Here is a 16,512-nt window from a genome sequence, read left to right as displayed (position 1 = left end):
GGAGCTGCAGCTTTTCCAGCTGGGCAATGGGTTGCAAAGCTGGTGAATGAATGTTGTAGGAGGACTGGGAAATAGGAACAGGGAGCTGGCTGGGAGCAAGGAAATCCATGATTAATGTTTGTTTAGGATCTCTGGGTCCTGTCTGAGTTTCTAAAGGCAGTGACTTTTAATTCATTTGATTTTGTTTTTAAACCTGAAGTTGTGGTGTTGTCTTTGCTGGCAGCAGCCCTTTGACAGGGAGGAACATTCAGCTGCCCCTCAGCCAGAAAACTGGGAATCCACTTTTCTGCCACCCTCTCCTCCCAGCTTGGCTTTGCTGACATCTGAAAAATGACTTTTCCCCTCTCTGAATGCATAATTGGTTATTTATCCACAAACCATGGCGTGTGTACTCAGTGTACCTGACCTAGAAAAAACCAGATTAGTCAAGACCTGTCCCAGCAGATGTGAGTGTCAGTCATCATGTGATCTCCATATAATTTATGAGGTCTTAAATTACAAAATAATGGATCTTTTCAGTTGGCATTTTGGCACAGGATGATAGGATTACATTTTATGTGAGAATATCCACCACAGCTCTTGCCCCATAAAACTGCAAACAGAAATTTGTAAGCATTGGCACTGGTTTGGTTCCCAAAAAGACACCCATTATGCTGGGATTACAGGCAGGCCATGGATGTGGGGCCTGGAGCTTGTCCAGTCCCAGGCAGTTCTTTCCCTCCTCTCTTTTACCATTTCCTTCAGAAGCCCAGACAGTGGTTTCTAGCCTGGATTTTTCTTTCTTCCCTTGGATTTTACCAGAGGAAGGTCTGTGGAGCACACCCAGAGCAGAAGGTGTCTCAGGATTCTGGAAATGAGAGGTTCTGCAGCCACCAGACATGAGAACAGCCCTGTCCCACAAAGCTCCCAAACCCCACAACCTCTGGAATCTCTTCTTGCTTTACAAGAGTAAAGCAGCAGCTTTAAAATAAGATTTCCAAGCTGGCAGTTGGATGTTGCCTACTGAGAACAAGCTAAGTGTAAACAGGTTTCTCATTTCTGTAAATCTGAATTAAGCAGGGCTTTGCCTCAGAGAAGAGCATTTTCTTATGTTCCAAATATTTTTCTTGCAAGTAGGAAGAAGTTTTTAGGCACAGGGTGGGATTCTTGGGGCTGTCCTGTGCAGGGCCTGGAGCTGGACTTCCATGATCGTTGTGGGTCACTTCCAGCTCAGGACATTCTGTGGTTCTAAATGCACCACTCAGTTTTTTAGTGAATCCTTCTCACTCTTGTCCCTTCTCTCTCCCACCTCTAGAAATGAAGTTTGTTAATGAATTATCCTTGCTCTTTTTCCTTCCCTCTCTCATCCCTAAAAATGCAGCTTGTGTCTCATTAAGTTCCTGCCAATTCCTGGCAGGGTTTGGGATGGGGTGCTCCATTTCTCACATCAAGTTTGGGATGTGTCAGAGCTGCTGATGGTTCCCCAGCCCTCCTCTCTGCCATGGGATGAAGGATTTGCTCCTTAGGGAGAACTCTGCCCTCTCTTTGCCTTTTGATCTGAAGGGAACAACTTCTCTGAAATGCACAGATTTCATGGCAAGGGTTGAGATGGGCTGATCAGCCAAAGGAAATATGGATTTTAAAATTCCCTGTTAAGAGTTTGGGTGCAGTGGGAAAGGGGCACAGGCAGGAAAAGTGACAAGGCACTGGTTAAATGGCAAATATTGCTGCTTCCTAAAGCCCAACTCATCCCTTGGGCTGGAGGTAAACCTTTCCCAGTTGCTGACAAATTCCCTGTCACTGCCTATCCCTTGTCCTGCCACACTGACCTCATTCCACCAACTTTTTTCAATGATCTCTCCCTGTTTTCACATTCTTCTGCTGCAAAGTGCAATTGTCTGTGGGTTTAATCTCCAGAAAAGCCTCCCAGGCCAGTCCTGTGTGCAAGTTTCCAGTAAATATTGCTGTAACTCAGAGCTGAAATAGAATATTTTTGGCTGCTCTCATGCTCTCTGTGTATAATGAGTTGATCATATACTTTTTTCCAATAACTGACATTTTAGGGCTGAAATAGAATCATTTTTGGGGTCTCTCAACCTTGGTTAGCCACTGAATTCTTTATTCAAAGTGAATGCAGTGCTAAATAAATATTCCCTTGGAAGCATTAACATTTTACAGCTGAATTCTTCTCACACTTAAACCTCTGTTGCTTTAAATGATCACATTTGAGGTGTTGCTCTTGTATCTCATGAGGCTTCATCAGAGAGACTTAAAATAGAGTTGAGTGGAAAACATCTGCTCAATTAATAATTTGTCTCTTTTTTTGGCAGTAATTCCCTAGAAGTAGCTTTGCCATGGTAATGTAGATTGCTGAGCTAACAAGTTGTAACTTTATATTTTTTCAAATGAAATTGTTCTCCTCATTTCTGTTTCTTACACTTAAGAATGAACCAGCCTGGGAAGGGCTGTAGAGCTTCAAACATGAGCCAAGAGCTGGAGAAAGGAACCAGGTGGTAAAATGCAACACATACAAATAATTAATTTTCCATATATTTCTGTAATCTATAAAAAGAAAGGTAATAAATTAATTGGAAAACAAGACAATATTGCTGTAACCAGCTAAGAAAAGAGTGCAGCAAATTGGGTTTTGAGTTACCTTGAGGCCCTAAATACCCATTAAACAATCACAGATCCTCCCTTAATTGGGTGCTGTGACACCACTTGTCCATATTTCAGTGGGATCAGCACTCCTGGGCCTTCAGCTGCCTCAGCTTCTGTATGGGAGCTTTGCCCTTGGAAGAACTCTGAGGTTTCAGGCCCTTCTACAGCTGGCTTTCCAGTCCAGCCCTTCCCAGAAATAGTCATAAAATCCCCTGGGATATAAAAGCCCAGGTGCAACAGATCATTAATGAGCTCTTTACTCCTTCCCAGAGGTGGCATTAAAAATAATCAAATAAATTAAATGACAGCTTAATCTGATAAAAATGAAACTTCATCTTTCAAAACTGTAGTAATAATTATCTTTTTTTTCTTATTATCTTTTCTGTCACCAAGCAACTCTTTTTGCCTAATTGCTAAACAATTATTTACATTTCAAACCTCTCTATAAATTCCAGTCTCTAGGAAAACCAGGCTCTGCACTCTGGCAGTGGAGTCAGGAAAAGCCACAAGCTTTTATTATGCCTTTGTAAGCAAACATACATATTGTGGGAAGTTACTGAGTTAACATATGAGAATGAGGATGCACCTGCAGAAGGCAGAAATATTGGCAGGAATCTCTAAAAAAATGAAATTTTCTATTTCCCAACTGGTCCCATGCCAACTGCAGAGGGGGAAAAATGCCAAATGTTGGCATCTTCTGGTTAAAGAAGCTGTTCTCTTCCCTCCCGAGTTGATGCATGTGTTGTAGCCTATCCATAATCTCCAAAGGGAGATCCATTGGGATTTTCACACTTTGTGTTCACCTGTGGAACATGATGGGACCATCCCAGTGCGAGGATCTGTCGTCCCCCAGCAGCTTTTCTTCATTAACCCCACGTGTGAGCCCCCGTTTTCTGGAGCTGCTCTTTGCCACGTGGTGTTAATCAGGAGTTAATGGGGGGTAACTCCCTGTGTAAACATCTCCCTAGAAATGGGATTCAGATGTGGGATCTCCTCCGTTGGTGATGGCCTGGTCACTGATCTCATCCTGCGGCGCCGGCAGCGCCGTCTTTGTGAGCGGCATCTCTGTCTTGAAGAGAGAATCCATTTTGATCTGGGTTTTAATGTTGAAGGACTTCTGGAAGGACTCGGAAGTGAAGTAGTAGATGAAGGGGTCGAAGCAGCAGTTGAGGGTGGCAATGCACAACGTGATGGGATACATGGTCCTGGCAAACCTCTCCAGGGAGCAGTTGGCGATGGCCTGGGAGCGCACGAGCGCGTACAGGAACAGGATGGAGTTGTAGGGGACGAAGCACACAACGAAAATGGCCACGTGCACGATGATCATCTTCAGCACCTTCTCCTTGTTCGTCCCAATCTGGGACAGGGTAGCCGGCTTCCGTAAAGTCCGGAGAACCAGCGAGGAGCACGTGAGGTTTAGCAGCAGAGGGATGATGAATCCCACCACCTCAATAAATATGGTGATCTTGGACAGGTAGGTTTTCCAGATCCTTTTGGAGAACCCTTCGAAACAGGTGGTGCTGGTGTTGGACACGTTGGTGGTGGAGAAGAGCGAGGCCGAAATTCCGCCGCTGAGCACCAGGATCCAAACGCCGGCGCAGACGATGGCGGAATTCCTCCGGGTGCGGATGGTGCGGGAGCGGAAGGGATACACGATGGCCAGGAAGCGATCCACGCTGATGCAGGTCAGGAACAGCATGCTCCCATAGATGTTGGTGAGGAACGCTGTGCCTGAGATCTTGCACAGGCTGTCCCCGAAGGGCCAGTGCCTGTTGAAGTTGTAGAAAATCTTAAAGGGCAAAGTGAAGACAAAAAGCAAGTCTGAAACCGCCAGGTTGGTCATGAAAATGGCTGTCTCGCTCCGCATCTTCATCCGGAAGAGGAAGACGAAGAGGGAGGCGCAGTTTGTGATCAAGCCAAGGATGAAGACCACACTGTACACGGCTCCGTACAGGTTGTACTTGAAGGAATCATCTGTCAGGCAGGTATGGTTGTTGCTGTGGTTTCCCATGCCAAGTCTGGGATGGGCTTCCAAAGGCCTTCAAAGTCTACTTCAGTGACATCCATAAAATAAGGCAGGGAGCTCGTCCCTTCCCGAAGGAACACATTCCAGGGAGGTGGCTGGACCCCTTCCTACTGCATCTCCCTCATGGATCCTTTCATCCTAAAGGAGAGAGAGAGAACTGCCATCAGTCTTGAACCAAAGTGGCTGTGCAAGAGAAATTCCCAAGTTAATGGATGTGCAAACAACAACAGGAATTAGTTTTCAAAGAAGTCTTTATAAATTCCACTATTATTGGGGTTTTTCAGTTGGAGATGGAATTTACTGAATTTGGCCTTTCCTTTTCTTTCATACCTCCCTCATCCTCCTGTTTGAAGGAGAGTGATTGTTCTGAGCAACCAGGTCTATGGAAGGTGTCCCTGTCCATGGCAGGGGTTGGAACAAGAGAGGCTTTAGGGTCCTTTCCAACCCAAACTGTTCTATGATAATTTCAACATTCCCCTTGGAAAGGTTTTTCTTTAAAATTTGAGATGGAATTGGCCCAGTATGTTTGGAAAGAAATTGAACAGAATAAAACATCTGAAATTTTGCCCTAAACCTGTAACAGGAGGAAAAAAGCTGAAAGTTGTAGTGTTTGATTTAAACTGTGCACAAAGGTGAGTTCTATGGATTTTCAACCTTTTTTGATGCAAAAGTATTAAAAAATCCCACCAAAATCTATGATAAAGAAGAGCTGCTTGGCCTTTTTGTCTAATTGAAAATAGGAGCATCCTTACGCATGTTTTCCAAAGTGGAAAACTGTTGTAGCTCAGAAATATTTACCAAAAACACTTCCTAAATCCATGTTTCCCCTTTTTTTCTTGCTTAAAAATGTCTGCAAATATGGTATTACTTCTAAAAGGAATTTTTTTGCAAGTGTAAAACTTTCCCAAGAAAGATTTCTCTAAGCTGTACCAACAGCTGCTTTTCATTCCTACTCTTTGTCGAGGTTTGGAATGTGAAATTTGGGAAATCTCAAGGACTACATTCTTGTAAGACTTTGTCCCAACTCAACAAGCTTAGGAGACACATAAAGTGAGCATGTTTTTACTTGGACATAGGTGCTTCCTGAACTCCCTGGATCATCTCTCCTAGCTATTTTAAGTATTTTTAATGCCCGTGAGAATAATCCCTTGGAAAGCCTCCTCAAGAAAAGTCATTCTGGAGCAAGGAGGGTTTGTGAGTTGGATCATGAGCTCAACACTTCTTGGAAATGTGGAGCAAAGCTGGGTCACGAAGGGAAAGACCTTACTCCAGCCAACCAAATAAGAACTAGTTTGGAATCTCCTTGTAATCTAAGAAATTTAGGAGCTACAACCGGGAGTAATTTGGAGGCGAAACCCTTGCGAAGAGTGGGATCCTTTCCAGAGTGAACCCCTGACAGAGGAGTTTCAGCTCCAAACCTGTCAGTGAGTTCTGTTAAAGGTTGCAATGGCAACATATAAACAAATAAAATGGAAAACAAATCATGGTTTGGAGACAATTTGGGATGCCAATGATCAAAATCAGATGTTTTCCATGCGTTTTCCTCCTGGGAGTTCTTGCATGCGAGCTGTCAGCCTTGCTGGTAAAATGGCAAGTGTTGGGAAAGCTGGGATAGCCACAGCTTTGCTGGGGGGAAAGGGCAAGTTCCTCACCTGGGAATGCCTGGAGAACCACAGGCTTCCCAAAATCTGGTGCTGGGACCCTGGGAGCAGGCAGCACCTCACCTTTGCACCTGGCAAAGTAGCAAGAAAGAAGGATGCCCAGATCTGCCTTCCCAAATGACTTCATCCTTTGGACATCCAAAAAGATGAATTGGAACCTGGAGGTCTCTCCTGTGGAAATGTTTTTCCTACTAAATTCATGGTTAAATGAACTTACTGGAAAACAAGGTAAAAAACTGATATAAAATATTTAAATTTATGGGAAGGACAGGAGTAGAATCTCAAATGTGAAATTGAACTCACTTTCTTTGGATCTGTGGTAAAAGGAAAAAAGGAAAGGTCTTCCCTGAAAGTTCAAATGCCTTTAAACACAAGCTAAGTTGGATTGGAAAGCTCACATGAGATCCAACAGGAATAGCTGAGCCTTGACTTAACCTTCAGCCTAAAGCATTAAATCCTTTTCTTGGAGCTCCCTCCCAGTGCAGACATTCCTGTTAACTCCATCAGCAGTTTGTGTTTATGCTCCCTGGGTGTGTGAACCCCAGGTGTTCCACACTCTCCTGGTCCAGGGTCCCCTCAGAGGGATTGGGTGTCCTTGGGAACCTCACACAGCCTGGGAGCCCAGTGGAAACCCCACTTTCCAACCTGGATTTGGGCAGGTCCTCGAGACCCAGGTTTCAAAGGTGCCTTTGGAACTCTCACCTTTGCTGCTGACCAAGTGCTACCAGCAGCCTGACCCAGATACTCCTCACACAAGAAAAATGATGCTCCATCACCTGACTCTTTTCTCCCTGCTCTGCTCCAGACAGCCCCAAGGTCACATCCCGTTTTTTTCCAGTGTCTAATCTCTGGGAATTGCCTGCCAGCAATTGTCTAGTTAACTTATGGGCTTTAAAATACAGCCTGCCTTGTTTACCTATGGAACCCTGAGGTGTTTAAACAAGCTGACAAGTGGCTTTGAAACCCAGCCATGTGCTTTAAATTCTGTAGGATGAGTCCACAGATTGAGTTTTCCCAGTGTAAAATTCTCTTTCCTTCCTTTCCACTATGGATTAAAGCAGTGGGATGCTCTTCATGGACACCATGGTCACCACTGCTGTTGCCTTGCTGGGAAAAAAGCAATATATTTTTAAAAAACTGAGTAAATACAGGATGACAAAGTAGGTTTTTTTATATTTCAGGCAGGGCAAAGCTTTAAATCCTATATTTCAAATGGGGGCCAGTCCAGGAGGGAATGAATGTAATGGAATAAACCCACTCTTTAGTGTGATAAAATCCAGAATATTCTCTCTCCTAGCAGGGATGGTACCAGCAAACCTCCAGCAGCCATCCCTCACAAAACCCTGTAATTCAGAGTGAGGTTCAGCAGAGAAGCTCCAGGCTTAGCTCTTTTATAGTAGAAATATCCCATTCTCCATGGACTGAAAAGAGAGGAAAACTTGGTGTTACTTCCTATGGTGCCTGAGTATCCTGTTTACAATTCCTGTATTTCCTCCTCCCAGCACCCCAAGACACCTCCAAACTGCCAGACTGCAGCTCCATCCAGAGGAGCTGTTTGTTAGAACAGGAATTACTGCAGGGAAAAAACAAATTTAAAACCAGCCCTGTCATTCCATTGTCCCATTGTTCCTGCTCCACACTGATCCCGTTCTCCACATGTGCAGCAAGCTGAGGTCAGGAAAACACCAGCATGAAGTTTGGGGCTGGCATTTTTGGCATCATCACATTTTCTTTTAGTCATGTGAGATGTCAGATGAGTGGAACTTTATCAGTCTGGATGTGAAGGACACCCTGAGTGTTCATTTGAGCTCTGGCTTTGGGAGGTCTGGCGCAGCCCTGATGGGAAAAGCTCCCAGAGCTGAAGGATCTTTGCTGGATTATCATGGTGTGTACTCAGGTTATCTCTTAAATCTTGAGAAACAAAGGTTTATAGGTAGAGAAGCCAAAACCTGCAGGACAGTGGGGTTTGGGGAGGTTTCTGTGGGTTTTCTCCCAGGTTATGGCACCACTCCTTGTGCTTTGATAGGATCTCAGCTCCTGGCATGGAAATAAATAGGGATTTTCCTGGGGCACAGCAAGAGCTTTATTTCTGCCTTCTCCTGCAAAAATTCCATTCACTCCAGGGTTTGCATGTCCCTGCTCCTCACCCCATTGCTACAAGGCCTGTGGGATGTGTAACTTACTCCCACCATGGAGCCCAGGGTTACAGCTTTACAACAAACTCAGTTCTGCAGCTTCTTGGAGTTTATTTCCTTCCTTTGCTCCACTTTAATTAGGCAGAAGGTACAAATAAGGGGGCTTTTTGTGGGGAGATGTTTGGGGTTTGGGCAGATTTTTGCAGAGATGATAATTCTGTGTAAGTCTGTAGGGTTCTTTAAGACTGGTGACTATAGATAAGATTAAACTGCAATTTTCGAATAGATAAAATCAAAACTATTATATATTTTCAAAAACCCAAAACCTTCTTCTATCTGAAAAACTGAACATCTCAGTTCCTGCAATGGAATTTCCACTCACTTCTATTTTCTTTTGTCAGTAAAAGCTGGTTTTGTTCAGGGAGAGCTCTGAGAATGTGAACTGGCAGCAGCTTTAAGGACAAACCTCCAGTCTGGGGCAATCTGGTGGCTGATTTTTCCCTGTTGGAGGCTGCCGGGGCAGGAGCTGGTGCTGCACAGCGATGCTGCCCCTGTTTTCCCAGCAGTGTGGGTTTATGGAAAGCTGGACCGGCTGGAGCAGGTGATGCTGGATCTGGTTCCTCCAGAGGAAGGTGTAGGGATGGGAAATAGCTTGGGACACCAGTTTTGGGGTTGGGCTCAGCTCGCTGAGTGTCTGTGAGCGCTCCATCCTGGCAGATTCCCAGTTCTCTTCCCCGGTGTGGCGGGAGCAGGGGAAGGCCGGGATTAGAGGGTGGGAAGCGGAGCAGCTGCCTGTAAACAAAGCTCCATTGACGATCCCGAGCGCTGGGAAGGAGAAACGCTTTAATCTCTTTCATTTCCTAATCCTAAGTGATGTATTGGAGAACAGTGGGGAAAGAGCAGACACAAGTGGGACTTTGAAGTCCACGGAGGTTTGTGGAGCTTCAAAGGGCCATTCTTGCCCGGTTTATCGGAGTGAATGCCCGGCCGGTATGCCGGGGAATGGGGACGTTTGCGGGTGATCAGCCTAAAAACCAGGGCAGGAAGGCTCTTATTCATGGCTTTGACACTTATTGTGCTCAGTGTCCCCGGACCTGGCAGTCCCCAGCCCTTGGTGCGGGTGCGACATCGCCTCCTGTACCTGTGGGAAGCTGGCGCTGGGAGGGGCTCGCTGCAGCCAGGTTTCAGCAGATGCTTTTTCAGAGAAAAACCCGAAACATGGGGGGCTTGGGGAGGCATCGCCTCTCACTGGGCCGGGAGTGAGCGCAGGGATGGGGTGGGAGCCGCTGCTGTCCCCTGGTCTGGGCTGGCCTTGGCTCCTGGGGACCTTCACACCCCCTCCAAGCTCAGCATCTCCTTTCTGCTGTGCACCAATGCAGCAGGACCCCGATTCAATTCTTCTCCAGGATGGAGCAGGGAACGAAACCTGAGCCTCTCAGCCCGAACCCTAACGAAACCTGAGCCTCTCAGCCCGAACCCTAAAGGCGCTCTCCTTTTTTCTTCCTTTTTTTTTTTTTTTGTTTTTTTTTTTGTTTTTAATTGCTGAGCCCCGCCGTTGTCTCCTCACTGTCCTCTGAGACTTACAAAGCATTTCCTGCTCGTGGTGCCTTCTCTGGGCTGTATCTGTTTTGGATTGAGCTAATTAAAATGTTTCCTTCAGAAGAGATTCGCGAACTGCCTTAGCCCATATTCAGCCACTGATCCTCAGGGCATGACTCTCCTTTTGTTTGCACTGGGAATGTCTCTCTGCATTTACATCACCCTTTAACCCTTGGCGTGCTCTGCCTCTCCCCATCCCCAGCAGCCTCCAGAGGGGCTGGGCCGCCGCCAGGAAACGATGGGATTCACCCCAAACTTCTCGGCGAAGTTTGCATTATTTAACACTTGTAAGAGCGGCTTTTTGCACGGCCTTTGGTGCTGGAGGAGTGAGGGAATGCTGCTTGTTTGGAGCCCCAGGGATTGCTGGATAATGGCAGTGCTGGATTCAATAGAGAAGATTTAGATGCAAAGAAAAGCTGATGAAGTGCTGAAAAGCAAAGTTACCCTGTCTGACCAGGTTGTTTTCACCCAGGAATAATGTTTGTGGTAGAGGTTGCCGTGTCCTTGATGTCGCTCTGGTTTATTACAAAGTGTGGCTAAGAAAAAAAAAAAAAAAAAAAAAAAAGAGACTCCTGTTTCCCTGAGCCACTGGGGACTCCAACAACAGGCCTGGGTTTATTTGCTCACAGCTCCAAAAGGTTCCCAGTCAGCAGCCTGCCCAACAAGCTGCCTTTCTTTGCTTCCCCTGACACAATTTCCAGTGGTTCCTCGGCCATTCCTTGGCTTTTTGGCTCCTTGTTGCCTTTCCTCAGCTCCTCTTGAGCCACGTGGAGCCCTCCTGCCACCCCATCCTCATCTCCTCATCCAGTTGGGCTGGATCCTCTGCACTCCCTTTGCTGAAATGGGAAAGCTGAACTTCTATTATCAGAAATTATGGATTTTCTTGCCTTGCCTTGCACCAGGAAGGTTCCAGCACAGCAGCACAAACACCAATTTCACCTTGGCAGGATGGCCTGGCTGGAGGGGCTGTCTGGATTCCTTTGAGTGCTGGGCCAGTCCATCCATGGGGCTGGACAAAAACTGTGCTTGGGACCTTGAGGGATCTGTGCCCTGCATTTATTTACTGCAGGGGCTTGATCTAACGGGGCTTTTTTCTCTTTAATGGCTTTATCCTGAGGGGAAAAGGGGAAATTTTTGAGGATTGTAGAATCCCAGGATGGTTCGGGTTGGAAGGGAACTAAAGGCCCATCCTGTTCAATGCCTGCCATGGGCAGAGACACCTTCTACCTCCAAGCCTTGTCCAACCTGGATTTTTCTGTAAAATGGTAAAATAACTAAGAAATTATTCCACAATGCAGAAATATCCAATCTCAGCTAGCCAGCAAGGCTTCTGCAGTGAAGCTTCTTAGAAATCAGATTTCTAATTATAAGATGAGGGCAAGGCAATGACATTTTGGCATTGTGCAAGGGCTGGACGCTGCTTTTCCTGCTAAATAGGGTTATATCCATCTGTAAAACATGCTGGGGAGGAAGAGAATGAGTTGTCTGCAGGTTCAAGAAAGGAAAATGAGAATATTATGAGAGGAAAAGAAGAGGTCTGCTGTGGCTGTGTATTTACAGCATCACAGGGTCTCACAGCCTGATGAGCTCATGTTTTGCCCAGAGAAAGGATCTGCTCTGCTGCCAGAACACACCTTTGTCTCAGGGCTCAGGGGCTGATGAATGTCCCTTAATTTCACTTGCCAAGATAAAGAGCTCTTCCTCTTCCTACCAACCAAACACATCACAAATAATCCAGCAAATTTTCCTGCAGCCAGGGTCAGCTCAGGCTGGTCTGGCTCTGGAGCAGGGTGGATCTTTACCCCTTTTATGGGGCTGAACTGGGAGCTGGTGCAGGAGGAAGCCTTGCAGAGCCACTGTCTGCTCTGGGAATAAAGAGCTCCTCTTTTCAGGGAGAGAATTTCCCTTCTGTGGAAAGTGGTGGCTCCCCTTCCCCGGGACTAAATCGGATCCTTATTTAGGGAGGAGGAGCAACGTGTGGAGGAGCAGAGTGAGGCTCTGCACGCACGCTTGACCTGGAAAGACCTGCTGAGGGTGGCTGAGTGCTCCAGGAGCCATTCCCACCCTGCCCTGCCGGCTCCTTTGGGATCCTGGAGCACCACTCCAGCCACACAGCCCTGACCAGTAACACCCAGACATCTGGAAATATCAAAATCCCAAGTATGCCGTAACAGGGCGAGGGACAGTGGCACGGATGGATCATCCACCCAGATGGCTCCGAGTGCCACAGTGACAGAATCCCAAATGTCCCCTCCAAAAGTGCACTCTGTGCCCAGGATCTGGCCCAAGCTCTGGATAAAACTGCTTTAATTCCTGCTCCTGTGCTCCAGCCATGAGGTCACTGCTGGAGGACTGGTCCATCTTCCAGCTGGGAGAGCATCCTCTCCCTGCCCAGGGAGTGTTTCCATCCCTCCTCCTCAGCAACCCCAGGTGCAGCTTTGCAGTTTTGGGCCTCGTTGCAATGCTCTAAATGAAGGTGAGGGCAGAACTGGGGCATTTATTGTGTTTGTCTACGTGGAGCTGAGCTCTTGACCCTGGAATTTGGAAGACATCGATTTTTATCAGTTGAGGAGGATTCTCATTTTTAGCCTCAAAGGATTCCAGTGAAATGTTTGTTCAGTCTCCTCTCCCACCCCCTTCCTGCCTCCTCTGTGTTTCAGGACTTTCTTCTAAAATGCAGAGGCTTTGAACCCCCCAAAGTACCAGGGTTTCCTGCCTGTTTTGTTTTTAGGGAATGCTCCTAAGGGCAAGAAGATGGAAAAGTACTACAAGGGGGGAATGTCCTTATCACCGAGCTGTGAACTTTGCACTTCCCATCCTCTGGATTTGACTGTTCTGTTCCTATAGGGCAGCAATACAAAAACCACACACAATTGTCTCCTCTCAAACAATGATTTGGGAATGTCATTAAAACCTCCAAACTTTTCCTGCAAATTTTTCTGCCATGTGCTTATACTGTGTTAAACCCTCTCTCCTCCAAACAGCCAAATCTTTAAATGATGTTGTTCATTGTTAATTTTACTTCAGACACCCGGTTTTTCCAGAGCTGTCTTTGAATTTTTCTCATTGAATTTTGCAGCTTTAAAGGAATAGATTTTAGCCATGAATGGAAGCCAAAGCGATAAATAAAATTTTTAAAGTTTTCAGTATAATATTTATAACTTAATTCCCAATTTTTTGTATAGTTTGTGAGAACCAGCCCTCCATTAAACGAAGGTGAATGCCACACTTCTATCCAACCCAATATAAACCTAAAGTGTCTTTATGACACCGACTTCAAGTACAAAAGGAAGCTGTAACCAAGGGATCCTTTTCACAAACACACAACAAACAACAGGTCAGAAAACTCCTAAACTTGTCACCTGCAGTGCCACAACGAGAATCTCGATGGCAATGGAGAATTGCGCTGGGAGTCAGAACCATTTCCATGCAATCTGGAGGAGCAGCCCGCACAGGAATTGCTTTCCCAAAACTTGGAGCTCATCTTTCTGCCTTTAAGCAGCCCCAGCCACGGCAGGGCTGGAGCAGGAGGAAGGGGAAAACACCGCAGATCTCCAGTGAAACCCGGCGGGATTCATCCCCCACATCCATCCCAGCCTCCAGAACCCCCGCCCGGAGCTGCCATGAAATCCGGCCGCTTTTCCTGCCTCGGGAAGGGGGGAACTTACCGGGACCGCCACCATTCCCACGGCTCGGGGTTTCCAGGGGATCCCTCCCTGACAGTCCTTTGTGTCCCCGGGACACGAACCGCGTAATTCCCACGCGGGAATCCCACTTTGTCCAAGTTCAGCCGCTCATCCTCAAACTCCGCGCTGGGCGGCAGCTGCCCGGCCTTTGTTCCGAGCGGGATCGGGGCTGCCGAGCGCTGCTGCCATCGCGTCTTGGGAAAACGGGACGCAAGAATGGGCCCAATGTCTGGGCAGGGGCTGTGGGCAGGGGGAACTCCTGGGGGTCTCCATAGGAAACGCTTTCCATTGGGCAGGGGTGTGTTATTAGCGCCGCAGCCCGCCCCGCCCCGGGTCTCCGCTGGGTCCCTCTCGCGGGGCTCTATCCATGGATTCCCGTCCAGAGCCTCTCCCAGCTCGGAATTAGCAGCTTAAGGACAGCCCGACAATGAGCAGCGCGGATTTCCTGAGCAATTAGCCGGGGGACCCAGCCTGGGAGAGCGTGCCCGATGGGAACGAGCAGGGAAAAGCTCCTCAAAGCTCGGATTTTCCTTCCCGCGGTCGTAATTGTTTTGCCTTCCAATTAAAAAATTAAAAAAAAAAAAAAAAGAAAAAGAAAAAGTGAGGAGCAGAGGGGGGAGCTGCGAATCAGGAGAACACTGGGTAAGATTAGGAAGCTGTAGAGCAAAGTTGGCCGTGGAAATAAAATAGCAAATATTTCCCTGGGCAGATTTAGAAAGGCGCTGTTTGTTAGGCTGGGGGTTGTTGTTTTGTTTTAAATCTTCTCAGAGGAGCTGACTGGAACAGTCTGAGCTCTTGCCGGAATCGCTGGATTCCTGCTGGAAAGCCGGTCAGCTTTCCTTCTCCGGGCCATAATTACAATTACTCAGAGAAGCGTGGCTGCGTCTGCCTGGGAGCTGCCCCGCGGTGAATCTGCCCTCTGCCTAAAAACTGCTTCTTTTTCCCCCCCTCTTACCTTCGGTATCAGCCCTTCAGGTAGGGACGAGGCTCTTGTGGCAGCAGCAGCAGCAAGGCGGCGGATGGTTCATTTTATTCCCTTTTCAGCCCTCTCTGCTTCCATCGGGCTGAAACGCCGGGGCTGCTGCTAAAGCCCAGCCTCCCCCCTAACGCGTCTCGCTCGCATTGTGTTTGTCTCTCCTCTTCCTCCGCTCTCCTTGGCTCTCCCCACAGGCAGCCAAGGCCAGTAAACAACTCATTGTGAAGCTGCGAGGGATGTAATTCCTTGGGCCGGTGGCCACCGTGGCTGAGTCGCCTCTGCAGCGCGCCCGGCTGCTGGCACGGGCTTTTATCCCTGCATGCAAATAACTTCCTGAATATCTCATGTAACAGCCCAGCAGCTCCGGGCTGCTCAGCCCCAGCCTCTGCGAGCCCCCGGCGCAACGAAGCACAAAAACAGGAGCGTGGATTCGGAGTGAGAGCGGCGGCGGTGCAGATGTTTCCTGCTCCCGATGGGCAAAGGTCCATTTTATTTGTTCGGTAAAAATAGAGGCAGAAAATGTGGGGGAATGGTGGCGGCGTGGCCAAAGGCATCGCTGTCCCTGAGTGTGGGGCTGGCAGAGGGCTCAGGATGGAAAACCCAGCCAGCATCACCAGTAAATTTGCACAGAAACCCATTTTCGTGGCTTGTGGGCATTTTCAGGCGGCTGCATGGAAATGCTGATCCCTGGGGAGATGGGGCTGCTTTTCACACCCATTCTCATGCGAGGATGAGACCTCTCAGTGGGAGCCCATTGACCAACACCGCCGCATTCGAAAGCTTTTTTTAGGGAAAGAAGGATATGGGGAGCTGGGTGCTCTGACACAGATTAGGATGAGCTCACTGAAACCTTTTCTCAGATTAACATCTTGAGTCTGAGCTTCAAAACTGCCCGGGCTGGGCAAACCTATTAGAGAGGAGGGTGATGGCCCCTTAAAGATTAAATGCAGCATAAATCTTAACCCAAAACTTCTGTGCCTCTTCGAGAATTTCGGCAGAATATGGTGATTGTGCCAACTTTGCTGCTGCTGGAACGGACCCAGGCAGCTGTGCCTGGCTGGGATGTTTGCTTTCTCTCCAGAGTTATTGGTTTAATTAAACTCTCCTGACAAAAGTCTTCAGCTGTTGGGAATGTCAAGGCCTGGGAGAACAACTCCTTAAAATGTTACAGGAGATTGGGAATGGGATTTATGCCCTTTGTAGAGTTCATCCTTCTAAACCACCGTGGTGATTCCAGCTTTGTATCCATCCGTGGTTGCCATTAAATCCAGAAGATGTAGTGAGAAGGTTATTCAGTCACCACTTGGTTTAGATTTTTTTTCTTTTATAAGGAGCATTTTTTCTGCTACAGCCAGAACTAGAAGCTGGAAAAGTGCAGTCTGTAGGTTGAGCCATAATGGTGTTCTCTAACCTGTAGAGATCACATAAAAACCCAAAAACTCCAATTTTGTCCCTAAGGAACATAATTTTTTTGGTATTGATGAGAAAGAAAACATCCCCAGAGCAATATATTCCTGCTACCCTCCAAGGCACTCAAAGTAATCCATGGATGCCTTTATCCTTCTCCTCCTAAATAGGCCAAATGTTATGCTATCAACCCACTCTGTGTATTTTTTATTTAAATAAATAAAGTACAAACATTTCCAACACAGTGCCCTTAAGAGAGGTTTATTTGCCAAACATGAAGAAAGGAGGAGGCTGCTCTCTTCTTGGTTCCAGTTACAGAAGAGTGTTTGCTTTAAAATGGAAAAACAAGGAACAGACTCCTGGGCTCTTCATCTCTGCACAA

General features: G+C 47.2%; 1 protein-coding gene across 2 annotated transcripts; it reads right to left on the bottom strand.

Annotated features, from left to right (window-relative positions):
- Positions 1-3,128: 3,128 nt before the first annotated feature.
- Positions 3,129-15,009, bottom strand: LPAR4 (lysophosphatidic acid receptor 4). 2 transcript variants are annotated; one of them, XM_066559466.1, is made up of 2 exons: positions 14,703-15,009; positions 3,129-4,804 (listed from the first exon to the last, which is right to left on the bottom strand). In XM_066559466.1, the coding sequence occupies exon 2, from the start codon at positions 4,649-4,651 to the stop codon at positions 3,605-3,607; it is 1,047 nt and encodes a 348-aa protein (XP_066415563.1). In that variant the 5' UTR covers positions 4,652-4,804; positions 14,703-15,009; the 3' UTR covers positions 3,129-3,604. The 2 variants fall into 2 exon arrangements, with proteins under 2 accessions (XP_066415563.1, XP_066415565.1); XM_066559468.1 differs by lacking the exon at positions 14,703-15,009 and adding an exon at positions 13,730-14,003.
- Between the last annotated feature and the right edge of the window lie 1,503 nt (positions 15,010-16,512).

The sequence above is a fragment of the Molothrus aeneus genome, chromosome 14 (assembly GCF_037042795.1).
Source record: "Molothrus aeneus isolate 106 chromosome 14, BPBGC_Maene_1.0, whole genome shotgun sequence".
In the NCBI taxonomy this organism is placed as follows: Eukaryota; Metazoa; Chordata; class Aves; order Passeriformes; family Icteridae; genus Molothrus; species Molothrus aeneus.
Note: the sequence above shows the minus strand (reverse complement) of the source record. Positions and strands in the feature narration are given on the sequence as shown.

Coding starts and splice junctions, on each gene's coding strand:
- LPAR4 (XM_066559466.1), bottom strand. CDS start 4,651: ATGGGAAACCACAGCAACAACCATACCTGCCTGACAGATGATTCCTTC.